Source organism: Pezoporus occidentalis, unplaced genomic scaffold, assembly GCF_034315485.1.
Source record: "Pezoporus occidentalis ecotype Australia unplaced genomic scaffold, CSIRO_AGI_Poc_V1 ctg4, whole genome shotgun sequence".
NCBI classification, from domain to species: domain Eukaryota; kingdom Metazoa; phylum Chordata; class Aves; order Psittaciformes; family Psittacidae; genus Pezoporus; species Pezoporus occidentalis.
The window spans coordinates 17,977,322-18,004,849 of NW_026915724.1; the positions used below are offsets into that span (position 1 = coordinate 17,977,322).

The 27,528-nt window shown below is 36.9% G+C and overlaps 1 protein-coding gene and 1 long non-coding RNA gene across 6 annotated transcripts in view; one reads left to right on the plus strand and one right to left on the minus strand.

Annotated features, from left to right (window-relative positions):
• Positions 1 to 27,528, minus strand: part of MIB1 (MIB E3 ubiquitin protein ligase 1) — a 70,558-nt gene that overhangs the window by 25,059 nt on the left and 17,971 nt on the right. For all 4 annotated transcript variants that reach the window (XM_062632851.1, XM_062632849.1, XM_062632848.1 and 1 more), the window contains 8 exons: positions 21,807 to 21,873; positions 19,911 to 20,115; positions 18,729 to 18,912; positions 18,284 to 18,428; positions 17,002 to 17,135; positions 15,902 to 16,009; positions 13,681 to 13,878; positions 11,083 to 11,234 (listed from right to left, as the gene is read on the minus strand). In XM_062632851.1, coding sequence (XP_062488835.1) covers positions 11,083 to 11,234; positions 13,681 to 13,878; positions 15,902 to 16,009; positions 17,002 to 17,135; positions 18,284 to 18,428; positions 18,729 to 18,912; positions 19,911 to 20,115; positions 21,807 to 21,873 — 1,193 coding nt within the window. The remainder of the gene's footprint in view (positions 1 to 11,082; positions 11,235 to 13,680; positions 13,879 to 15,901; positions 16,010 to 17,001; positions 17,136 to 18,283; positions 18,429 to 18,728; positions 18,913 to 19,910; positions 20,116 to 21,806; positions 21,874 to 27,528) is intronic.
• On the plus strand, positions 1,460 to 10,216 carry LOC134171000 (uncharacterized). Of its 2 annotated transcripts, XR_009967445.1 has the most exons (5): positions 1,460 to 1,502; positions 1,607 to 1,801; positions 3,111 to 3,362; positions 8,887 to 8,924; positions 9,480 to 10,216. It is a non-coding gene; the product is annotated as an uncharacterized LOC134171000 (long non-coding RNA). The 2 variants fall into 2 exon arrangements; XR_009967444.1 differs by lacking the exon at positions 1,460 to 1,502 and having other exon boundaries at positions 1,523 to 1,801.

Genomic DNA, 27,528 nt, shown 5'->3' on the forward strand with positions numbered 1-27,528 from the left:
GACCAATATGAAGAATTTTGTCTGGAAAAATACAAGGAAAGTCTTGAAGTATGTGGGTTCCTGGCTATTGTATTTCTGTGGCTCAATTTCAGTATTCTTTTCTGAAGGAAACACTGAATATGAACATCCTTCTTTTCATATTTCAAACGTGTTATAGGCCAATTCTGTACACATGAAAGATGAATGGACCGAGCTGTTGATTTGATTTTTACTCTTTTCTTCTAAAACATCTGACTTCTTTCAAGGAACAGTAGCACCTATTTAACAGGTGTATTCCATTTTTAACAAGTAACTTCATGGCTAAGCATTATAAACAAAACACTGCAAGTATTAAACATAATATTATGCAAATACATGGATTTACTAATTAAAGGTTTTCCAAATGATTTCTAACTTAATTTGAATATGTAAATGTGGGGCCACAGATCAGCACCAATTTCTTCTTTATAAAATGACAAATCAGCACTGTCTTCTTATTTATAAAATAAGAGTATTTTTAAGTTGAAAACTTAAAACTAGATGTAGAACAAGGTCACTTAGACCTCAGGCTGATCGGTACGTTGTTTCTCATGGCATTCTTCACTGATCAAGAAACCAGGTTACACAACCTGCCGTGGCAGAGCAGGATATTTATTGTTCTCTATCTGCATGAAGTCCTCGCCTTGCTACTAGCAGGGCTGCCTTCCTTTTTTTTTTTCTCCTCCTCTCTCTTTCTCTCTCTCCCTCTCCTCTCCCCCCCTCAACATTTCTAAGTATAGTGACAACCTCACCAGGGTTTACTAGTAGCAGCGCAAGCTCAGTGAAAACCTGGGAAATCTAACTGGAAACACGAGAGAGTGCTTTATTTGGCAGTGCTAAAAAAACCTGGGGACAAATGGCTAAGCGGCGGTGGAAGTGCAGGCTGCACAATCAATAGGCAGAGAGCTGGATAGAGGCTCCCTTTGCTGCTGGATCGACAATCGACAGCTGAGAGACTATTTTTTGCAATGGTTGACTAAATATGGTCAGGGAAGAGAGAGGCACAAGAGAGCCTGTTTGCCTGGGAGTGCATGTTTCAAATGCTTAGCTGCCTATAAAGCCGTAACAGTTTTGCTCGTGCCCTCTAAGTGGGAAATACGGTTAGTGCCTTCTGTAGTGTGCATGCAGGAGCCCTGACCTCGCTAGCAGACTTGACCTCTGAAGATGGAAAGTAGCTTCAACACAGACCTGCCTACAGTTAAGCCTGGAAACATAACCTCAAGCAAGGAACGATGCAGTGCAATATCTAAGGAACTAGAAGAAACCAATATTTGCCGGGGGAGGGGGGAGACGATCGCTTTTTTTCCGTGTGCCTTTTTTTTTTTGGAAGCAACTCCAACTTTTGGGGGCTTGGTTTTGTTGGTTTTTTTTTTGTTGTTGTTGTTGGGTTTTCATTTTTCTTTTTGCCTGTGATTATTTTCATCTGGCAGTGGGCTAAGTTCACCTTCCTTTGGAGTCTTAACTCTCAGTCCAGCAGACATAAGGTATAATTTCTATACAACACCATCCATATTTCAGCATTCCAAGAAAGGCAGCAGGTGCCAATTAGGCACCCGCCTTCATGCCTCTGTTGTTTTTTTCTTTTAAGTTTTATCTGTTCAAGGTGGTGAGGTATTGTATGCACCGACATTCACCCCCCCCTTGCTTCCCCCTCCCATGTAATGAAGAGCTGATTCAGCGAATAGAATGAGAGAGCACTCAGGATGAGATGGCTGCTGCTGATGTGTCTCTAGGTCATTACCTCTCTTCCAACTGCAAATGCTGCATGATACTAAGCTTACAGGTAATAGAACATCAGGAGACCTGAATTATTCTGCACGTTTAAGGGATGCCTATGACTTTCTGCATGTATATCTTATTTACTAGAATGTATTTTTTATTGTTATATTAATCCCTCTACTCTGGGAACAGCTTAATTTTGAGTGTGTTAAAGTATCAAGCATTTGTAGTGTAAAGAGCAGGTTGAAAGAAAACAACATTAGTCCAAATCTCATAGCAAAAAACCCAACTTGCTTGGTAGGCAGAATTCTTTTAAAGGAAGATAAACTCAAAAATTGCATTGCCATGAAGTGGTTGCTCATTTCAGGGAAATATAGCCTTATCTTCCTAAACAAAACTAAAAAAAAAAAAAAAAAAAAAAAAAGACCAACTTTAAAAAGAAAATCTAATACACAGTGTGGTACTGCAGTGCTGAGTTCTCAAGTAGGTCTAAGCAAAATTTTCAAGGTGCTTTATCTCAGATGTACATGAAAACAGCCTACTTAAAAACTAGAATGTGACTGCTGTGATTCTAATGCTGCATTGCTGTTTCTCCTTGTAGTACTGTGCTAGCTACTGCTACACTCTGATTTGCTCTTTATCAGCTGCACTAGGGTTTTGTCATGAGCTGCAGAAATTCTTACTTCCTCTGCTCTCAGCTTGCCTTACGACAATTACATATACTAATTGTTAAGCTTATTTCAAATTTACCTTCTAACGCCATAAACACAAAGCTTACTTTTTAGTGTAACCCAAATCAACTTCTGAAATACAAATTAAGGAACCACAAGCTGCATCTAACAGCCCTTAGAAGTCAAACCCATACTGCACATCAAATAATTTAACTACCATTCCAAACTAAGACACACAGAATCTTATGAAACAGGGTTAAGCTAGGGGTTTGTTTCTTTGAGGGTTTGTGGTGGTTTTTTGTGGTTTTTTGTTTTAGTTATCGTAACTATTTCAAGTGTGGACAAAATTTTGACTGAAGCAGGTGAGTGGCAATTTTAAAAAGTGAGAAAAGCTGTTTGCAGAAGTATTGAATAATTATTAGCTTTCTATGTAACCTTCAGCCTAAAAACCAAAATCCTGTCACAGCAGTTAGAGGTTGTTTTCTTAATTCAATGTCATCATCTTTATGATAAGCAGGATCACTGGTGGCATGTGCTGCTTTCTATTTTAAATCACTCTGAGCTACAGCAGAAATAAGTATAAACCTGAGAAGAGTTTGCAGAATACTGGATAGGATGCAAAAAGCTTGGAAATGGGACTGGAGAGGGTAGGAAAATAAAGTTTATAACTGACAGATTAGACAAGTCTGTACTTCCCTTCAGGACACTAGAAGCAAACCATACACCAGCATGGAAATCTGCTAGAAGACCTGGGAGGAAGCTCAAGTTTTCACAGTGGAATACAACTATGAATCCCAAGAAAACATGTTGCAGAGCTACCAGCAATTCAACTCTCCACTCAGACTTGGTCACTCAGAATGAACAGCAAGAGGCTGCAAAAATCTGGAAAAGCACTTCTCATGTCCATGCCATCCCTGAACAATGAACTCAAACTGGCTTTAAGCCACTGTGCAGGTAAATTGCATTGTAAAGTTCAGTCAGAATACTAAGTTTATTTTCTAACAAAAGCTAGTCATAATATTGTTCTACCAAAGAATTGCCAGGCTGGGTTTTACCTAATGACAGCCAACAGAAAGCAGCAAAATACTTCTCAGGTTCATCTGACAGGTAGTCGAGCAACTCTGTGTGTACCTGCTCAGAGTACATACTTCTTTATGTACCCATATGAACATACAATGCTATGGAATGTAAAGAAGTATGTATTTTTGGCAGGCACGGAACGACCAGTAAGAGGAAACTAAACAGCTGTTGGAAGAAACAGGTTTCCCTCTTGTTTGAATGACATTCATGTGACAAATTAGCTTGCTAAGGGTCAGCTGCTATTGCCAAAATAACTCATACTTGTTAGTAACAAATCACAAAACATCAAATTAAGTGACTACAAAAGTGGGTAGGAAGAATTGTTAACAGCTGATAAGCAGAACATTACTTGTAAATAAAGAATTCAAAAACAAGGCTGGAAATGAACCCTTGAAAGGCACTGATTAAGACTGCAGCATAGCTGCAAAATTTATCATTACTAGTACTCCTCATTTAATAGACCCTAAACTAATCTTAAAAGCCTGATTATCAATATATATCTCATTAAAACACAAGCCATTGTTCTATTAATCATAGCCAGTTTTGCATACTTAAGATGGTAGTAGTTAAATTTACATATACTATAGAATATTTAATTTACAGGTGGCAACTAACGCAAGTAGAAACAGCTAAGAAATTAAGACTGCGATTTAAAGAAAAGGATAGCCAAAATAATTGAGTAGGGTAACTTCTGCAATTTAATATGAGACTTAACTTAGAATTTTCTCCAAATCAGCACTTACTATGCTCACTGAGCTCTTCACTACAAAGTGCAGCGTCAGGTTTATGCACAGAAAGTGACAATACAGAGATTTCTAGGCCCCAGTTGCTAGTCAGCAGATTAAAGCTATTGACAGATTCCTAAATGAAAACACAAATGACAACTACTACCTAAAAGGTAAGTTATGTTAAAAACTATTTTCAAATAAGCTGAATTTATTTTCAATCCAAATTTAAAAAACTTGGCCATGAAAATATGACTTTGTAGCATCCAGAATATTGTAAGAACTAAATGAGAAATAGTCTTGCAACAGTTTCAAGTTCTAGAAGTGGTAGTAATTAAAATATACCAGCATGTATCATCCCTAAATAAAGACACTCAATATCAAATTCAGGAACAAGGAAAAATAAGAGGAAAGACCCCCTGGCTCATCAATCCAACTATTCCTATTCATGACAGCAGCCTTCTAAAAGCAGTTATTAAATAGGATATGTCCAGGATAAGTGGGCACATTTGGCCCAGATTAAAAGATTCTAACTGTACCCCTGTGCTTACTAAAATATGTGAGAGAAAAAAAAAAACACACAACAGGAAAAATAAGAAAAGGCAAGGCATGACTTTCAGATGGAGAGTCTTATTTTTAAATACTCTCAGAAAACTGATACTATACATAGCCTGCTATTTTTATTACCTGAAACTACAGAATAACATATATACAAGAATAAACATTATCTTATCAGAACCATTTTAAGTAAAATAGTATTTGTTTTAAGGCTATTTCTCTTATGAGCAGATATTTTGGCATGAGGAGTACAGTGTCTTAACATGTAAATTAAAACCTGGTTGACAGTGGAAAACAAATCAAATTGTAGGTAGTAGCTTTTCTAAATGGAACAATGCTACTGAACTTGATCACGCTCACAGAAGCAATTTTGCATTAGCAACAGCTTTACAGAGGGGTTGATTGCTACGTGCTTATTCCTTTTCCTGAAGGGCTGCTGCCCTCATGACTAACTGATCTGGCTTCCCCTATATAGTAAGACCAACTTTTAACAGTTTAAAATTATTTTGAAAGGGTTTTGGTAACAATTCATTATGTTGTGTTCTTTCTTGTCTTCTTTGTATAACATTGCAATGCTATTCCGAAACAAAATGACAGTTCAGTGTGATACAAAAGTTAAAATTATATGTTGACATTGCTTCCTGCTAGTTCACGTTAGCATATCTCTAAGAATACATATCCAGTCACTCTAAAATGTCACATCCATCACTTAGATCAGCTGTTCAATTTTAACCGAGCACACGTTGAACTTTGGGCATCTGCTGACACAGTTGTAACTCAAACATTTCAACTGTGTGACTGACAGGGATAACAGATGCTGACATTATCAAATGCTACACGGCTTTTTTTTCCATGGCTGTTTTTTGTCCCGATATGGCCAGTACATGAAACTGTATTGCCATCCAAAAGCGCACTTGAGCAGCTGTATCTGTAAAACAGTTCCTGTATAACTGGTAAAAATAGAAACCAATTTTAAAGCCATCTTAATGCTTAAGTCCAAGTGACACACCTGCTATGTTTCTATTAGGATACATGGTGTTGGGAATATATTTACATAAATCTCACCAGCATCAGACTATGCAACAAACAGATGCAGACTATACTTGACATACTAGTGAATGGCTTGAACTAAGGTTGCCCCCTACTTCCCACTGCAGTTAAAGCTCAAAAAGAATTCAGCATACAACAAAAAAAGCTATGTGAGCATGCACAAATGTATTAAGGACCTTAACTTAGAAGAAATCAGATGCAACCCCAGATAATTCATTAAAAGACTTATTTTTCTGGCATTAAACATGTTTACATATAAAATCAGGGTTAAAAAAAAAGATCTATCCTGCTATTTTATACAATCATTCCTACAGTGTTAATACTAAGCAGAGGTATAGAATTGAAAACACTTAACGTTTATACTTGTGCTAACCAACTACAACATGAAAGCAGCTGCAAAAGGGAACCTGGCAGCAAATGAATGTGGAGGGAGGACGGGGGGGGATCCAAAACCTTCTTCCCCAGTAAAGTTTAACATAAAGAGGGAAGGGAGCTCTATGTGAGTAGAAATTCTAATACTACTGTGTCTGGTCGCTACTCTAGAATTTCATTTTTGCAGACAAAAAACCAAACAGTTATAACTATAATTTGATTTGAGATTCATCCACAGATCCTCAAGGAAATAATTGAGGAAGGAACAAACCTGGATACTGTACAGGCCATTCTAGTATACAGCTTTCCATTCTGTTGCCTCCAAATTAGTGACGGAATTTGTGTTGACTAGAAACAAGGTGTGTAACACAGAAGCAAGCCACACATTCATTGTGAATTGTTCATGTACTTAAAAATGTGTTACTGCATTATAACCTTCCTGCACTCCAATGCTTTGCTAAAGCTGGTAAAATGGAACCAAATCACCTCTTCAATGGATTTGGTCCCCTTCAACCAGCTGTAGCTATGCATTGATCACTACAAGATTTCTCGTATTTTAAAATCAGACACTAAGTCTGCACAGTGATTATGCAGTCCTCTCTGCAGCCGAGTTCAGTTATTCTAGGCAGCTTGAAGATGGGAGGTAACAGGGAGTGCAGCACATTCTGTATTTCAAAATTTCAAGGTTGTGTTTGTAAATAAACAGCTACTGGTGGTTTAATATTCTGTCCATATTCAGTGAAAACTGATTCTTACAACATCTATAAAGAAGATAGGTCAACAGTGAAATAAACACATTTTCCAATGAGTTATTGTCTCTTGCATTTTTCCTCACATCTGTTGCCTTTTGTAGCAAACCTAACAAAAACCACTGACCAAAAGAACAGTACTGATAATGTAAGGCAGGTCTATCCCTCTTCCCCACCTCCTCCTCCCTCTTTTAATTGTACAAGGAAGGAAACTCCACAGGGAAGGAACTGTATTTGCCATCTTGTACACGGTGGGCATATGATTTACCATTTAAAGATAATATGTGTCACTGACCTCAACAGCTACAGGCTAATCTGAGATCTAGTTATAGGTCTGCTCATGGAGATTATAGTCTTTCTCTAAACCAATCTGAACAAAAGTATTCTTTTAAAGCATTTTCTGACTTAATACTTTAATAAGAGGTTTTAGGAACATGCTTTTTTTGCACTTAGCTTGAACTAAACTTCAACCTACACTTACTGTCAGAACTGCAAATATGAAAGCAAAAATCACTTTTACTGGTTTACAAAATTGTACAACTCTTCAATTACCTCACAACTTGTCTCTTTGTGGACCTCCATGACAACACAGCACATAAACCCCTGAGACACTCATTAACACTTAGAGGTGAGAAACCCCACCTCTCAAATCCTTAGTTAAAAATTCCACTGCCAACCACTTCAAACCATCTGCTAATTCAAAAGCAAGGAGACATCTACTAAATAAGACAACCATGAGGAAAAATTACAATTCTATTTTAAACCACAATCTCCTACTTCCTAGTTTATGAACGTAAAGATGACGCATTTCTTGGTATTGGACAGCAATACATGAAAACTGCACCTTATCCTGAGATTTTAATTTTTTGATTTAAAGTACAGCAGAACTTACTGCTCTGAAGAATTAATCGCACACATGTGCGAAGTCAGGTCAGCTCTAAAAGCAGCCTCTATTTAAGATGCTAGCTGCAGTGTGAATAAAGCTCTCTTCACGAGATACAATGCAAATCTAAAACTAACTGGGGCAACGGATATAAAATACGCCTACACTTCACAGTCATGTCTTCAGCTCAAAACTCTGAAGTCACAGGTATGCAAAGAAATCAAACATAACCAAGTGTTGATGCCATGGCAAAAATAACCAATCTGTACAGTACTTTCAAATTTTACTCTTTTTTCTGTCTGAAAAATCTCATTAATACTGAAGAGGCAAAGTCTGCCAAGCTTCGAGGTTCACAGTACTTTGAAAGAAGTCCAAAATAAATGCACTGTTAGTATGGCTGAGTCAAAAAATCATGAACAAAAAGCCATGTATTAAATAAAATTTTAACTTCCCCACACTTCATTCAAAATTTATTTTTTGTTCTACTTTCCATGCACAAGTTTAAACCTACCTATAGCATAAACTGAAAAACATCCATCCTACATTTCAACATCATACCTTAACATGAAAAACAGAAGTTCTGTTTCTGTGCCAACTGACAAGGCATGAAGAAAAGCAAATTATTAAAAGGAGAAATATTCCACTAACTATAGGATGCTTTCCAAAACACACTATACCTTGACTTCTGGAAAACACTGCTAAAATGTCATGGAAGATTAAGTGCAGAGAAAAATCTAAGCTATTTGACATAAATTGCTAACTTTCTTATAATACTTATCTAGTATTCACATGTTTAAAATAGAATATTTATTTTAATATGAAAAATGAAAAACTTTCAAATGTTTTTCTCAGCACAGTTTGTGAGAGCTTTTTTCTTGGAGATCTACCTTGCTACTGTAGTAAAGGTCAGAACTCAAGCAAGCAGCAGAATAGGTTTTGCACCAAAAATGAAGTGAGTTCCAAATACCTATTTGGTATTAACTGAAAATCGATAGAAATCTAGTGCACTTTGCGGTATCTAAACATTTAACACATACATTTATTTTATTATCATTAACAAGGAAGATGGATGCAGACTTCATCAATACTTGCATGAATAGTAAATATTATAATTTTGTAAGTAGTTATAAAGACATGCATATACACTTATATATGTTAACATAAGTTTTTAACTTTTATAAAATGCATTATAAAATAACATCTATGAAATAATATATTTATACATTTGACCTTAAGGGGAATTCAGTGCACTGTATTCCACACAAGGCATCACAACCTGAAGCCACAAAAACTCCAGCTTAGGTGGAAGAGGAAGTCTTAGATTAGGATTAAGTAAGGTTTCAAGCAGAACATATTATGTACTGCTCGTGACCCATACCAGCTACAAGCTAAAGTTCGGGGGTTATTTTTAACAGTGTTTTAAATAGCTTGTGCTTAGTGCATTTAACAGATTAAGTAATATCCATTGTTCTATACAAGATTAGAAGAAGCAAAGTGGCAAACATTGTACCTTTGGTTTCATTCAGAAATATGGCAGTAGTAGAACTACAGAATTAACAATGAAATAAATTATAGTAATGATCTGGGTGGGGAGGGAATAAAAGTTTTTCAAAATAGATTTATTTTGGTTTCATTTTCATTACTTTCCTCCCAGGCAAGTGTGAAAAATATCTGATGTTGTAAACAAATGAAACTACTACTATTTCTGTAATGGAGACAACATTCTCTCTTTTTACATGCTTCAGAAGTGCTCTGATATAACTGCATCCAAAAAAGTATATATCTAAACTTTAGATATCTAACTGCTTTAGAGAAAAGTGAAACCCCATATATGGAGGGAACCTACACAGGGTTCCAATTACCAATATTGGAAATATTTTCCTTTGCTTCCAATAAAAACTTTTGTAAAGGAGAGAGGATTCTGGGAAAAACTCCACTATGCTTCACATTCTACCAACCAGTTGACTGGTTTACAAAATTGTACAGTCAAACTGATCCAGTCTGAATTACAATTTGGATCTCTCCAAAAAAAAAGAAGTCTGCCGCTCCTAAAACACCAGCCCACAGAAATGCATAGGAAAATGGTACTCATGGGTAATGCTGATATACAAATACGGAGAGTTCATATCAAGTTATAAAGTCACACGTGAAAGAATCGTATTCTGAATGCCAAAAATAAGTTCCCTTCACTAGGTCCTTGACATGTTCTCCTACAGACCTTTTATGAACACTGTAGAAAATGGTAAACACATTTATTGCTTCTATCAACACTTTCAACTACTACTTTGACTTTGTGAAGTATGATTCCATTCCATATCCATATATACTTAAGTTTACTGTTTAACTATCAGTCTTGACAGCTATGTTCTAACAGACTAGCCCAGATTTTATTCCCATGTATTAGTGTATAGCCTTCTGTGCCCAACTTCACCCAACTGAAAAGTAGAATTTTGTAAAGTAATGCAAGTAAACACATACATTTCTTATTTTGTGTAAGCTATACTGAATTCTCCACCACCGTATGATAAACCATTATTGAACTCTCGATAGAATGACAGCTCTGAAGAACACCATTTATCCACAATAAGCAACTAGCAATACATTAAATTGTCCATTAAGTTCTATCCATGCCACATAGCTTAAAAAGCTATCCTAACTGCAGATTCAATGCAGGTATATTAGTGTGCAGCTAGCATAAACCGAATTATGCCTTAAAACTAACTTTTTTCATATGAGCTGCTGTATAAAAGCTGAAATAAGAAATGCCTTCTATTCACACTTCTAAGAAAACAAAATTAAATGTTTCTTATACTAAAAAATATAACTTAACAATCCCAAGATCACTTTATAACTACATGTTACCTTGAATAATTATTCAAAGTAAGTATTCCTTAAAAACTCAACCCCCTTTTCCAATTCTAATATTCAAGAAGGGAAACATTTTTTACAAATCCTGTGTTAAGATCTCATCTTCAGATCTTAATAACCTACTTATCAGAATGTTAACATTTACAGCTACCACAAGAAATTCCCAATTTGGAGTTACCTAAATACAGAATTAAACTGAACTAGTCACTTAATTCTAATAATGGCTTCCCAAGTATCAGAAAAAATACATATCTAAACAGCTTCAAAATTTAACAAATATAATTACATGCAAGTTTAAGGATCTTTTGAAAGAATACCCCAATACTACCCTCCCATGCACTTGTTTTCCCTTACAAATGATAAAATGATCTTTAAAAACATATCTTTACCTAGGGTTTCCTCTTAGTGCAGCGTGGTGAAGAGCATTAAACCCATTGTTGTTGGTGATAGTAACATCTGCTCCAGCTTCCAACAATACTGCAAGGATGTCATCACGCTTCTTACTTATAGCGTCGTGAAGTGGAGTGTCACCTTCAGAATCCTAAAACCAGAAACAGTTTACATCAGTTTTTGCATGCATCCACACTGAAGAAAAAAGATACTTAAATATCACTAGGAAAACTGTCTACACAAACACAAAACAGCTCTTCAGACCTAAAAGTGTAGCTACTGCAGGGTTCAGAGCAAACAGTCTAATTTTGCTAGTGTTTCAGTGTGTAATCCTACTCAAGGTTCCAGCATTCTATGATTATACTACTACCAGAACTCACTCAGAGCTCAAGTATGCCTTGCATCTCATAGTACTGAAGACACTGGTGCAAACATCAACTTCTCTGTGCTTCATATCTAGATGGAGTTGATGCCCACAGTACCATTTATGAGTTACAGGACAGCAACAAAAGCTAACACACCAGAGAAGAAACTAGTCTGGTAGAAAGAGGCTGGGAATTTTGAGTAATGAACACCGAGCCAGCAATTTACTGTATAAAAGACAACACCAAAAAATACAGTGCGAAATAAAAGCATAAGCAAATCAAAATAAAAACGCAGTCCAAGTAATAAACTTAGGCACATCTGTTGTTTTATCTGAAGCAAATAATTTTCTATGAAGCAAAGGCTAGTGTCATAAGCAATCTTACTTGTTATGGCTAATACCATATTACACAAGGTACATGAAAATATTTCAGTGAATAACTGAATAGGCAATGAATTTGTATTTTTAGCTTGACATTTTATTTTTCAAATAAAGGAAAAATGCTTCTTACTCCTAAAAGGATTTTGTACATTACTTATTCAAGGACCCAAATGGTTGGACTGAAAAGGAATGCTCTAGACTAACAGTGAGAAAACACATCCATTTAAGCTTATTTGCTGCTATATAGGCAAACTCTCTAGATTTATGCTTCCAGTAAAATTTTAACACCATATAAGTCAGGAAGTCTTTTGTCACTGACTCAACTGCAAACTGAATAGCACAGAAACTGAACATTTTAGCAATATGCTAATATGAAAACAGCTTTTACAGGGAGAATGAAAAACTGCCAGAATATGGAAGCACTCAAACCTGTGTGAACCAGTTTGCCAGAACTAAATTACATAACTTTTATTTGGTTTAACTGATCCTATTTCCTGAATTTACTGTTTACAGGCTAACGTATGTTCCTGTTTACACAGTGAATTGGCTTGAGTAGTAGACTGCTGGCCAGCAAAATTCCAGTCATGCCTCAGTCTAACTCCCTTGTACTCTCATCCACCAAATCAATCACCTACTCACATCTGCACATCAAAGTTCCTCAGTACACACACTGGATCTGGAACTTAATTTTCAATGACAATTGTATTTTCCAGATGGAATTCCACAGTATCAGTCTACTGAATTTTTCAATTAAAAATGACTTCTGTAATTTCAAGTCAGGCACATCCACTTTGGCTACTCATACATCATCACATGATACATAGTCACCCTTCATTGGGCCCAACACATGAGACTCGTTTTATCTACTGTCCAACAAATACTAAATAGGGTTTGAATGGACACTAGCTGACTAACAACTCAACCTCAGCAAGACCAAGACAGTACCCACAAAGCCAGGTGGAAGCAGATAAAAAATCCAACTGCTATATTTACTAATGTCAAGTAAATTTGCTCATGTTTTTTATTTGGATATACAGCTTAAAAAAAAATAAATAAAAATCACTGATTATTGACATGGCAAAGCAAGGAGGTAAATATGTTATTACTGTGTATCTTGATTTACCCAGATGATACAGATTTTTCCTTCTGTTGCAAACCTCTTCAAACTTGATCATTCTGATTCTAGTAATGCACTGCATGTGGCTGCACTCTGCTCATGCAGAATGTGGATGCCTGCTTATGTGATGGCAGGCTTCTACTCCACCTTCTCAATAGGACATTGCACTCAGATGTTACAGCTTCTGCCACATTCATTACAGATGAAATTCCCTGTGAATTATTGTGCTTGAGGCCCTATGCATGAGGGCTTTTTAGATAAAAGGCTGAACATGTAAAAGAGAATCTAGCTAAATAGTTAATATTAATGATAGGTCAATTGTGGGAGAAAAAAAAAAGAAAAAAAAGATTTCTTTTATTCATATCAAGTATGAACAGCCAAAAAATTTAAAGCTGTAGCTTGCAGAAGGAGCAAATAGCTGTGAATTCAATAGAGGAAGAATTAATCTGGAGAGAAAGTTAACAGTTATAGCTAACTACAGTCTGTAAAAATACCAATTACCATCAACCGGCTAGAATATATCAGGTGCCTATGTAGCTGTCAAGAAAAAAAAAAACAGATTTAACAGCATTTTTATTACAGCTGATCACATGTTGAGATGGAGTTTTGGACAGATTAACTTCACAAGGTCCATTCCTTTCAATCCCATTTTCCAGAATTCTCCCTGTCACCTATGCACAGCAAATCATAAAATTCCACAGCTAAAAAGTTAATCTACATTAATATTTGCTTTACCTGGAGACTAGGATGGCAGCCAAAGTCCAGTAAAGTCTTCACAACTTGCAGATGACCTTTGTTGACTGCAATATGAAGCGGGGTCTGCCTGCGTTTGTTGCGAGCATTCAAATCTGCACTGCCTCGGTGCAAAACCTCTATCACAGCACCCTCATCACCAAAGGCTGCATGATGGACAGCCCTGTCTCCATCTTTGTCCTAAAGCAGAAACATTAATTTTACTCAGTATATTCCACATCTCCTTTGCATTTAAACAAGAAGACTAATTATGTGTCTTAAGACTTACATTTAGATATAAATCTAAATATTAAAAGCACTGTATTTCTATACATGCCAATAAAATAATATTGGCAGTACTGTCAACATAATAACTGATACCCATTAACGTCTGCAGACTAGAAGGCTTGATATTTTTACTATGCAGTATCTACACCAGGCTTTTTGAGCTCTGTCAGTAACACTCTTTCCTGACTAAACAGAGGCCACTTGTACACTACATTAAACTGTCAGACACATAAGCACAGAGAAGAATATACAGGCATCTCCAGGAAATGGCATCATGAATGTATATACTCTGCAGCACTGACTGTAAGTGTAAATATATGGAACTTAGCTATAAAGCAGGAAAAGTAAGGATTTTTATCCACTGCTTCCACACCACAGACCACAACAGTGAAGTAAACTAAAGTTTTGCTCTCTGCTAATGGAATGACTCTGCTGGGTCTTAGTATCACTGATTTATAAACAGCTGACATTTTTTAAAGTATGAAACACATAATCATTAATCTAATATTATATATGATTAATAGGATAGCGATTAACACAGTTACATAATTAAGTAGGAATACCACCTTCTCTTAACTCAAAGTTACACGAAAAGGCTTGAAAACTCAAATAAGATCCCTGAAATTTTTTTTAATACTAATGTTACACTTCTGAAGCCTGAGCATACATGAACAAACATGAAAAATCGTTAAGAATTCTACTGCTAGCAGATTATTAGATGTTTTATATTGAAGCTATTTAAGCAGCGCTTCTAATTCCTTCTCTTAATGCTTCTAACCCTTCTTTATGCCAGAGGAGAAAGCATCAGTCCACCACTTTATTAACATGGCATCTTTGATCCCATAGTACAGACAAAAAGCATCTTAGTCTTGTTTATAACAGTATATGCTATGTACTGCAGCAAAATCATTACTTCTAAAACGAAGCTACATTACAGATATAAGACCACAGCAAACACACACTGCAAAGATGGCTTATGTTTGATGCAATTTTGCAGAAAACCTTTACAAAGTAATGGCACATCTGTCAATATGAAAATAATTTTATTTCCAAGAATTTGAAACTGAATTGTTTCATTAATGTTTAAACATACTATAACTTAAGTATATCAAATACAATAGAACACTAAATGCCCAAGTATGTAGTTATTTTTCTATTCTGCAAACAATGACTGGGTTCACTGTTAACTTCTAAGCATCCTGTTAGGCTTTAACTTACATTCTTAATACAAGAAATTTGACAGATCTTTCTTGTGCTTCACAGAACAAGCACAGGCTGCAATATCAGTGCATTCTGTGTAAGTGAAGACAAAATCAAAAATGCAAATAGCACAGTATATTGATTGTCTCACAAACAATAGCTCTAAAACACCTCAACAAAAAAAACCACCTTTCATTTTCAGAAAAGTTAAAAAAAAACAACCCAAAACAAAACACAACCTGAAAAAATGGAAGCAGACTTGGCAATTCCTACCCAAAGATACTGTTGTTACTTTTTACTCAAACTTGCTTTAGTTAAGAATGGAAAACTTTCTCTTAATTGAAAAGTGTACAAACCAAGAATGGCAAGTAACTGAAGTTGGAGATACAGCATCTGACATCTTTTTCTCTGAATGCACAGGCAGTGTGCTAGCCTATTGCATTTCACTGTTGAAAAAAAGGCAAGAAGGGTGCTCACCTACTACAGTCACATACTAGCTTACATAGCTCTTTTATATTAGCATTATATATATTTCACTTAGAGGTGCTAAAGAATTAAATATTGACCCTGTGTAATACTGTTAACAGAAGGCTCATTTGAGAACATAACCACAGTACGAAAAGTAGTTTTTCACTCACTCTGACTTAAGAGAACTGCAATAGAATTGTTATTTCTGTATGTAGCAAAGTTTAAAACTTAACACCACACAAACTGTATTTTGAAAAATTTAGGTTACCTCTGCTTCTACATCCACATTCTGTTTCAGAAGCAACTTCAAAATGTCAACATGGCCATTCTGACTAGCAGCTTGCATAGCTGTGTGTCCAGCACATTGGCCATTCACCTGGAAGCATATCAATATCTTGAGGTAAGTTGCAAGATACACACACCTATGAGACACTTTGGAAGTATACATGCAAGTGTATTAGAAAACTTAAAGGGCAACTGCATACATATGAAAGTATCAAATAAACAATTTTTAGACAGCTGCCTTTCTAGCACATATACATGATCTCCTACATCTTCTCTATTTCTATAGCATTAGCTACATTGAAGGAACGGACCAAGAAATTGATTTATTTCAAACATTAAGACCTTAACAATAGTTGGATTAGAAACTTTGTCTTTGGGCTACTGTAAAGGCAAGATTTTGAGAACAAGTCTCAGGATGATACCAGTCCTCTGGTCAACAGTAGTCACTTTAATTTTCTAATTTATGGCAACAACAGGAGTCAGTCTGAGTTTTGTATAATCTTGAGCTACAAATCAATCCTCAGAACTGAAGGGAGTTTAGTCTCTTATCTGCAAGAATTACTGCTGCTCTAGTGAGAAAACATCTGATTGTGATTTTCCCTGAACCTGTAATTCTTAAGCATTTTCTTTTTGACTTGTCAGTACTAGGTGACTAGACAATTTGGTAAAAGAAATCTGACAGATTAGTTGATATACCTTGTGAGTTAAAAACAAAACAAATCCCACCACAACAGCCAAAAAATCCCCCCAAAGCTACCCTTTTCCCCTTCCAAACCCCTGGAAACAAAAGAAGTTGAAGACCCTTCACTAATTGCAAGTGTTTGGTCGCCTGCTCCAACTCTGGCAGGCAGAGGTTGGAAGGTATTTTAATTAATAGCAGACAATAGAACACAAAATCTGTCGAAAAAGGGTGTAAAACACTACTTTCACGCACTCCCAAGACACTTCACAGGCCAACAAATGGGAGAAGAGGCACTGGAAACAGCTGTAGTACTTCTATACAGATACACTACTGGCTGACAGCTTCACTTCCTGTAGTATTACAGGTCCCCAGAATAGGTCCCCCCAAAACACAACACTCACATCTACATCTGGTCTCTTCAGCAAGTCTTCCACTTTAGCAACATCTCCATTGGCAGCAGCTTTAACCAATTCTTCATTGAGATCACCAGATTCTTGGGTTTCAAATAATTTCTTCAATAACTGGGACAATCTCTCTGTAATTATTAAACAAAAAATAACAATTCTAATCACAAAGTAACAGAAAAATAATGGCTAAACCTGTCATGTGTCTAAAGGCATGTACATACTAATACATAAACCACCACAAAATGGCAGCTGTAAGTTATTATTCAGCTCTAAGTGCTGCATTCCAATACCCTTTAGACAGCAAAAACTGTCACACCAGACACTTTGAAGTTGACTGAAGCACAAATAGCTTGTCTACCACAAAATAGATAAGGGTGGGGACCAGGTAAAAAAACTTGGATTTACATATTGATATGAGGCTTTTTAGTCTTCTACGGTATATCCTGCCCTCTAATTTGAAGCACTACGTCATATTACTCTTCTGTCTAGTTTTATGGTCACTGTGACTTTGTCTTTATTGCAGAAAACTCCATATATATGCCTCCCTAAGAAAAAGTCTAGAAAACTATGTAGAAAGGTTTCTTGGCATTAAAGCAAATATGTGAAAAGGAAAAAAACAACTAGGTATGTTGAGGAAAAGCATTCTAAAATTTAAAAGAGGAAAAGCATTCTAATTTAACTGACCTGTGAAACAGCCAACAAAATATAAAGCACATTACATAGTCTTTCTGCCTTGCTATTAGATGAATGAGAACAGGTTAAACAGAATTAAAGTGTGATTACATAAACACAAACAAAAAAGTCCCACTGCAATTAGTCAAAGGATGTCTGACTAAATTTTAAGACAAAAATTTAAAGGAAATATTATTATCCGGAGTAACTGCTTGCAACAGATCCCTTGCTTATGCTTGCTATCCCACACTACCTATTAAACAAAGGGTCTGCTTGCTACAGCCAGCAACACTCTCCTCATGCCTTAGTCTCTATTCTGGTCTCATGAAGCCAATCACTTCAATGTTAAAGTTCTTGGAGACCTCCAAAGACATATCTGCACTGTGGCTAAACAGAAACCCAACTTCAGTTTGGAATGTTTGCATCTTAGCACAGTAACAACCACCATCTCCATAGCAACTGCAAGCTTTTTCTTTTATCTTTCTCAAAGCCATAACATCAATTAGCCGAGCTCCAAGTTCAAGTATTATTAACCTTGCATACAAACTTATGCTGACACTTAACTATTTTTTAACAAAAATACTTGATTATTCTTCAAACTTACCACCAGATGCATTACTTATAGCAGATCCTGCTGATGCCACCTTTGAGACAGCTGCTGGATTGTAAGTCCAAGATGTCCCACAGACCTCTACCTTTAAGTCACTGTCTGAATAAATCTGCTGAACACGACCAACTTTACCTAAAGTCTGCATGACAGAAAACATCAAATGCAAATAATATTAAAAATATTTAGAAATCTGAATGTTTCATAATAAGTGACAAGTTTTATGAAGTCACTAATACCTTTAGCTAAGTTTCATCAAGCAAAGCAGATTACTGCATCTGACCAAGCACGTAGTAACCACCATGTTTGATAAAATATACCTTCTCTAACTTAAGAGAAAAATCAACTTGACTTTTATAACTTTCAGGTATTATTAAAAATCATAATTAGAAATATTATACAAGTTCTATCATTTCATGAGTCAAAACATACAACTACTTACCGGAAGCATTGCTTCAGCCCACTCTCCATGACCTCTTTGAAGAAGCTTGATTCGCTCTAAATCATAGCATACTTGAACAAGATCACCCACTTGAAACTGAGAGGTGCCTCCTTCTGCGCCCTGAGCAGCATCTCCACTTCGGACAACATTGGCTTTGGTGAGAACAGCTGGATTAAACGTCCACCTAGACGATGAATCATTTAAAATACATTTGAAACAAACAAAGTTAAATATGTGTTTAAAAACCATCTGTTGGACAAGATTCTGCTTTTATGCTTTCAAACTTTCTAGAACTGGATACTATGGCACAGTTGTCATTAACTATTTTTGTCCAGAAAATTGTTTGTGGCTTATTAGTTGAATATTTCCAGGGTAATCTTCAGAGATCTACATTTGTAAAAGCAACACAGAAACATCCTGCCGAAGGGGAAGCAAACAAACAGCAATGTAATAGTCCTGAAAGCAGCTACACAATTTGTTTATTTTTCCAGGGAGAGAAGGAGATAACTCTGATTGAAAAGGCAAAGATCCAAGCTGCCTCATAAAGAATTGGACTGTCAGGAAACAACACGGCATTTTGCCTTCTCCCACCTAGGTCAGAAGCTGCAACATTTAGTTATAAAAATACTCTTTAATTAAATGGTCTAGATACACTTCAATTTTTAACCAAGCTACCCTAATTTGTACTATAAATTTTACTGGTTTAGAGGAATTTAGCTGGTTTTATGCCAAGTCATATTCTAATATATAGCATACAGTGATGTCTCCTTTATGTGCCATTTGGTCTGGGGTTGACTTTCATTCAGTTATCTGATCTAGTTGAGAAGCACCAGATAACCTCCATGAAGGACAAAGTCAGGGAGGAAGCCACAAGGCAGAGCAGCTCCTCTCACTGGCTCTGCAGTTATGACATTCAGAAGCAAAGCCACTTTCAGCTTGTGTTAGCTGGGAAAACGGCTTTAGTTTGCATTACTTTGCAAAATTTTCACCACGTGAGAGAGGCAACAAGCTTCTTTTTCCTACTAAAGGTAAGTCCTCCTTACACAGGAATATAAAAATTCTCAAGGAAGTCTTAACAGACACAAAAGGAGAACAGAATGTTTCTGGCCTCAAGTGATCACTCATAAGTGCTGGAGGCAAAGAAAGTTTGTGAGAATCAATGATGAAGGCTATATAACAAACCTGTTGCCACTTGGATATTGTACTACAATGTCATGATCCTCATCAATGCCACAAACTGTTCCAGTTGTCGTTAAAGTTTCAAACATGCCATCAGTCCATCCTCCATGGCCATGCTGCAAGGACTGTACAATTTCCAAGTCCAGGTCAATGTTTACAAGGTCACCTATTTGCAACCCACCAGGGTTTCTGTTACCATTTTGCTCACCTGAAACAGAGTAAGTAGAAAACATTTACAAGACCACATGAACTTTTCATGCAATTAAAAGAACAGAAGTTAATTTCTGAGACTCAATGTCTGCAACTGTAGCAGCCAACAGGTAAAAGGAAGCGAACAGGTAAAAAAATAACTCTGAACTTCTGGCTGTGGAAATACGCATTTCTTGTCAAATTTTCAAGGCAAACAGCAGTGACACTGGCAGATGCTAAATGCTCGTGACAGGCTCCGCTTTGGGCTCTTACTTGTATGGTAGTAATCACATAGCATTAGACATCTAGATACACAAAAGCTCTGATAACTTTGAGAGCATCACATACAAAGTGCCATCTATCGGCCACTCAGAGGCTGAAAGATAAGCAGAAGGTCCACAGAAAGTGGTTTTGAATTGTTTTTCCTATTCCAAGCAAAAGTTAATAATGAAAAAGAGCCCTTGCAACGTAATAATGAGGAAGTACAAATAGCCTGACACAGAGGAAAAAAAACCCAACAACATTATTCGGAAGGCAACTAATTCCAGAGCCTGAAAGTTATACCAGATGTTGGCAGCACTAGTTGCAGTGCTAAAAATCTCCAGGTTGCAGAATGGCAAAAAAAGAGAATCTGATACTACTGAAAAAAGAAACTGCTGAGAAATAAAACATGGCCATGAATACATAAATCCTCATGTTCATTAGACTTTGACTTCTATGACCACCCAATGACTTCTTCCTGTTCTGGTCTTTGTTTAGAGGACCTGTAGACGGAACGGTGTTTTCAGTCTACACCCTTGACCTTCACAGTAACACAGACAGAACACGCAAACAGCCACTTCTGCAGAGGACAATGTCAGAGATTAATTATTCAGAAAAGCTGCTGATATGGAACTAACTAGATATAAAACTTAGACAGCAAACATCCCAGACACAGCTTTGATGAGACATGGAAGTCTAAGAAAGTAAGAGATATAAACCGGCAGAGAACTACAGAAGATCCCACTACATCCTACTCTGTATTAGTAAGGCTCCTGCTGGACTATTATTTGCACTCTACTTCAAATATCACAAAGCTTCAAAAATAACCTTCTAGGTTATTAATGCAAGCATACATTTAAATTCACAGCATGAACATATCTCTGAACTACGTTCAGAAGGCTAATAAAAGGGACAGATGTTCAAACAAAGAGTAAGACTGAGATGATGGAGAGTAACGTGGCAAGAATGATGAACTGAGCTCATCATCATCCATTAAGAGCAACTTAATTAGTGGAAGGGGAAGAATTTAACAAAGAATAGTCTCCTGCTACCTTTACTGATTAATATTCATGCATTCAAATATGGTACCACCCTAAAAGTAAGCTACGTGCAGAAAACACAGACCTGTATTTTTAAAGCAAGAACCAAAACGAATAAAGTACCTCTGAATACCTGAGAGTCTTCTAAGAATGCACAGCTGTGCCTCTCCAGAAATATGGTGAAAACGTGACAAAATATATTACTCCCTTGCCATCCACTTGGCACTGATACCAAATACTTTTAGAAAAGCATTACTATTTATCATTAATGCAGAGAAATGCTACCATTTACGTTTCACTAGTAAGTGACATTCACACATCACTTTCAGGTGACATTTAAAAAAGAAAGAAATCCAGACTAAATATAATTAACACACAGCAAGATAAGTTGGCTTTATCTTCCACTCACCTAACACAGGACAATGGTCCCTGTAGAAAGAGCCTCCTTTTGCATCTTGAACACATTTCAGGTCAGACTACAGAGAGAGATTGAGACAACTTTAGTCCTCACTGAATCAGTCTCCAGATTAACATAAATCAATGAAATTAGAATTTAAACGTACTCAATTAAGAAAAGCTTAAAATTATGTGTACAAAAAACTATGTCCCATGAATTCATTAGTGATGCATATAATCTCAAATACTTTCCAGTCTATCAGCTTTAATATTCTCAAGATTTTAATAACCTTTACCAATATAAAAGGCTAGAAAGGATGAGACATTTTTAACTCAAAGGCAGGTATTAAAACAACACAATGCTCCTTCGTATTGTGCTATGAAGTTCTAAAATGTCTGAGAACTCAAGCAAGGAATCAAAAAAGCAATAACAAAAAAATCCCCACAAACAACTATCTGCAGTCAGCACCCGAGGCCACAGCCTTTCCTGTACTTATTTAATGCCTGCCAGTGCTGCCCCTTCTTCCCAACCCTTTTTGACAGATACATATTTAACTTGGAGAAGAAAACCTGGCACCCAGATTCTACAAAAGGAAGAATTTCCAAATAAGAACACACAAACCATAAGGATATTACATTTAAAAAAAGCTCAAACAATATGCTGAGCTAAACATGATCTCTTTAAAGACAAGGGTTCTAAAGCTCACCCTTCCACTTTATCAGAGAAACAGACATTTCAAGTGTGATAACCAACTACTCAAAAAGTCAGCAGAGTTACTATAATTCTCTTTTCCTCTATTTTTTTTTTCCTGTGTAATCCTTAAAGCCAAATGGCTGCCATCTGCTATTGCTCCTTATGGAACAATTCTCACTAAACTAAGGGCATTTCATGTGTACAATGACTTGGGAAGGAGATGGGAAACCGTTTGCAAAATGTGTCAGAGTAGTCTATGGGATGGGGGAGGAAACAGAGGACAGGTGGTGGTTATGATATGATCAACCAGAACCAAACAAATACTTTAACAATCATTTTTCCCCACACCCAAGACTTATCATCAGACTGTGTTCCTGCAAAAGGATTAAAATTAAAACTCTCGAGTGCTACAAATCATCAAGACACTGCTGAACACAATTATGACCTCAGTGACCTCTAACTGCTAAGCAGCCAGAAACAATACAAAACTCGGTGTTCATCCTGATCTACACCCTCATCTACACAGAATGTACCCCCACCGTCTGAAAAGGTGATGAAAACAGTCAGACGACAATAACGAGATTTAGCTGCCCTTCAAACCCTGAGCCATGAGAGAAAGTCTGCTCAGTTCAGCAGCAGCAGCAGGCCTGCAACAAAATGCTGCCACCCGGTGGGCAGGTGCCGGCTTTAACTCGGCCAACACAAAGGGGCTGCGCTGATCGTCCCAGATGGCAACCTCATTCATTCCTCCAAACCAACAGAGATTTAATGTGGCCGGGAGCACTTGGTCTTACCCGCTGAATACAAACTCTTCGTGTCATGCAACAACCAGCTGTCTGTGCAGGAGTCAAAAACGGGTATACAGGCAAGAACCATTTTCACATTCTTCAAAGCTTTAAGCTAGAGCATGGGAGGCTCCTAAATGATTCTCCCAGCCCAGCAAAACGTGGGGAAAAAAAAACAAACACCTGCACTACAGCAAGTGCTAATGTACAAAGCAGGCTGTTGGCTAAAAGCTAGCAGAAGAAATAAAATACTAACTAAAAAGGCTAATTACTATCTTGCAACAGAAATTATTAGGAAACATGTTAAAATGCCTTAAATTGTATGGGGGGGGGGGCACACCCCACAAACAATACCAAAAAGAACCCCCCCAAAAAAACACAAAACCAAAACACCAAAAAACAACCAAGGAAACCCCAAACAACCAACAAACAGAAACCAACAAACCTGCACTCCCTTCTTACCCTGCCTGTACTGTGCCCTGCAGAGTTTATTTCTGGAGCATGATGATATACGTCATTGTAGAACTAAGTGGTAGCTTGATGTTCAACCTCAGGTTCACATCTGTCTTTCCTTCACTTACATAATGCAGTGAATGTTAGATTGCTAAGGAGTAAAACAAGAGTCTGACCTAGAGTGCCACAGAAAAGCAGAGCAACGTGCTTACTGAGGACAGAAAACACACAGAAGGACGAAGCACTGACACAGATAAAGCAGTATAAACCTGTATATACAGCAGAGTTCTTTCAGCAACCCTGCAAACAGCGCTACTAAGTAACATCAACATGACAAAGGCCTGCAGATGTCTTAAAGAAACATAACCAAACACTGGGGGTTTAAGATAGGAAACTGTATTTAGCTGTTCTTCAGTACCAGGAAAGCTGGGTAAGCAACTGTAATTCTACTTCTAGCACTCTGCTACTCTGTTTAATCAGAAAACAAGTCTTCTTTTTGCCCAAGCAGTTTAAGCTAAATATTGGGTGGTGGTAAGCTACTGGTCATCCTCCCCTGAGGACTGTGCGGCAGGAGTGAGATGCAACACAAACACACCTGTTGCTGCCAGCTTTCTGCTCACTCGGCAGCCTCTGCTGTACCACACTTTAGAGAAACCCACCAGGATTTTTACAAGTTATATTTGTTGCCATGAGTCTTCTAAACGGATTGAAACAGCAGACTGTTTGGAGATGAGACATACAAGTGCAAAAGGGAATGTAAAGAAGCACAAAAGATGTTAAAAGTGCAAGTTTTAAACTCAAGGTGACACTGTGTGGAAAAAGAACTGTTAGGCTGGGTGTAAATACACGGTGGAAACAAACGTGCAAAGTGAAAGCAAAACAAGCTTTTATACAGTAAGTTGATGGAAAAATCATTCAATGAATCCTGAACAGGATTCTTTCAAGAAACAGAAAAACAAGTTGTGGATTTTGAGGAATTTGTGCATAGTTAGAGAAGAGATTGAAGCCCCCAGTTAAGGAGGGAATCATTATAATGAAAACTCAAGGAACAGCATAGGCATAAAACATCACACAGCAGGACCTTCAGACCAGTACTAACAGCTGATGCACATGAGCAGTGGGTAATAATGCGTTCTGCCCACGTGGAGAACTTTGTTCTTCTAGCATCTACCTTCTGACTTGCTTGGAAAACTCTTTGCATTCCAGCTGTATGTGACTGGATTACACAAAGATCATAATCTGCTCAGTCAAATGAGAAATGTAACAGTTTGCTCTGACTTGCCATCCAACTACACCATTAGAAATCAGCAAAAATTTCATTGCAATAAAAACTTCAGAGAAGAAAACAAAGTATATTACAGCAATGTCAGCAGTGTTGGCAGATGATGTAAAAGTGCTATCATCCCTGACCTCGAAGAGGAAAACAGTGCTGAAGGAGCAGCTGCCTACTATGTTATTCAAATCAATATGGAATGCCATTCACTAAAACCAGGGAGCCTACATGCTTGGTAAGAAAACTAGGTGTGCTGCTGAGAAAAGAAGAATGTTCGATCCAGACACACTGAAACAGCATCTGACACTAGCAGCAAATACCAGGACAGAAATTAATACAGATCTTAGATATACCGGCAGGAACTGTGCCACAGCTGCAGGTGTTTGAGGTAGCAACAAATACACACTTTAAAGGTCATTTTAAGTCTTTCAAACTCTCAACAGCTTTTGGCAAGGAAATAAGCCTAGTGCATGCTGCTTTCTCACCTGGCTAAGACAACAAGAACTGGATAAATTTGTAAGCTTAGCTAAAAAGTTTATAAGAAATGCTGTATTTCAAATTTAGTGAACTCAAACCACTTTCAATTTCAAGAAATTGAGAAAAGTGAAAGCAATAAAAGGAGAAAGTAGAAGATGGTGTAGAAAGTGACTGAAATGACAGAGAGGTGTGAGGTATAAAAACTAAGCAACAGCCTCCCACGGAAGAAATCAGACCTCAGGCAAATCCTGAGTGAACTACTTATAATCTTACGGTCTACTGATGATAGTTACTTATAAAGCTTTTCCATGTGTAACTTTTTTTTAAGGAGGACCATTGTGAAGTCTTCCTTGTGGGTTAATACTGTAAATAACAACATTGGAAAGGATCACTAAGTATGTTTCTGGTTAACAGAAATATGCTTCTAAGCAACTCAGTTACAGAGAGATGAAAAACTTGGCTTGGTTGCAACTATAGGAGAAACGTAAAGAAATAAGACTATGCAAACAAGACAAAAAAAGCAAGGTCTGCTGACAAGTGCAAATAAATGCATATAGTATACGTAAATAACTAATTCTGCACTGGATTTCCAAACAACTAACCACCTAAATCTGGCCACACTGCAAGTAATGTAATAAAAAACACCCGCTGCATGTCTAAAAAGCAGCCAAAATTCACATCTGTGTTTTAAACCAGTTTTGATTAGCTCCTAGAAGCAACAGGACACTAAACTAAAAAGATAATGAAAATTCCTGTTGCTCTTTCCTAAACCCCTCATTTTGAGTATACAGGGGACAAACTAAAAGTGCTGAAGGTTTAACTTACATTTCAGATCTGACAGTTGTAACTGCAGCAGAAAGCATCTTTCTATATGTTTCATAACACCTGCAACGCCTGGTATGCCAAGACATTTACCTTGGTTTTATTTAAAAAAGAGTTTTAGTAAATCATTCTTAAAATCCTCTTGAGCAATTTCAAGGATTATCTGTTAGGGTAACCCAAATAAATACTGATGAACAGACATTAGTTGTCAAACAGGAAAAGACAGTTTAAAGTAACATCAAAAACACAAGGGGAAGGAATCTTCTTGATTTCCCTTATGCACTCAACCATTCAAAATTCGTGGAAAAGAAGTACACAAACACAGATGGCTTACAGATTACTGAGACAATGATGGATTATAAGTACAGCTACTTCTTTCAGAGACTTCACAGAGAAAGCAAGGTCCTTCATAATGAAAAACAAGATGAGGAGGTTAATCACAGAAAAAAAAAAGCAAGTAGTACAGGGCAAAAAAAAAAATTGGTAGCAAAAAAAAACAATTCCTAAATAATTAAATTGATTTAGAGCACATCTGCTGATGGAACTGTTACTTGAAGTTTTCATAGCAAAATCATCCTAAGTAGCAGACTATAACATTTATTGAAAACCAACAGAAGTTACCAGCTGTACATCCTCTATTGTGCGATACAAAAAAATAAAAACTAGAAACAAGTCCAAAAAGCTAAATCATAGCCTTCTCATGGACCCCCCAATTCCAACATAGTGTTATCTTTTCATTGCAAAAGGCCATGTTCACATGCTTCTAAAGCAGCCAAGGTGGCTAACAGCTCAGTCTGGCTCTAGAATCTGAATACATATAGAGATGAAAGGCAAACAGCATCAGTAACCATATTAGTCAACAATTTATTCCCACTACAGATGTAGCAAACATGCTATTCAACCTATGAGCATCATAAACACAGATTTTAATTTGGGAAATTGTGGCCTTGTGGCAGAAGAAAGTCACAGATTTAAATGCCAGGCTTCACAAAGAAAGACAAGATGCACCTCTGTCAACCACTTTATATGTAAACACAGCAAGAACAAACTCAGATAAAAACTCTAAACATCAGACCACAAATAGATGCAAGTTTTCAGCCAGCACCTGCTGCCCACCAGCCAATTCTCATCACTCCAAAAGAAAAGCTGGCAGGCCAGATAGATTAATTTTGAGGACCAGATGCAGCCTGTCAGCTATCAAACAAGCAACCCCAACTTACAATAATGAGTT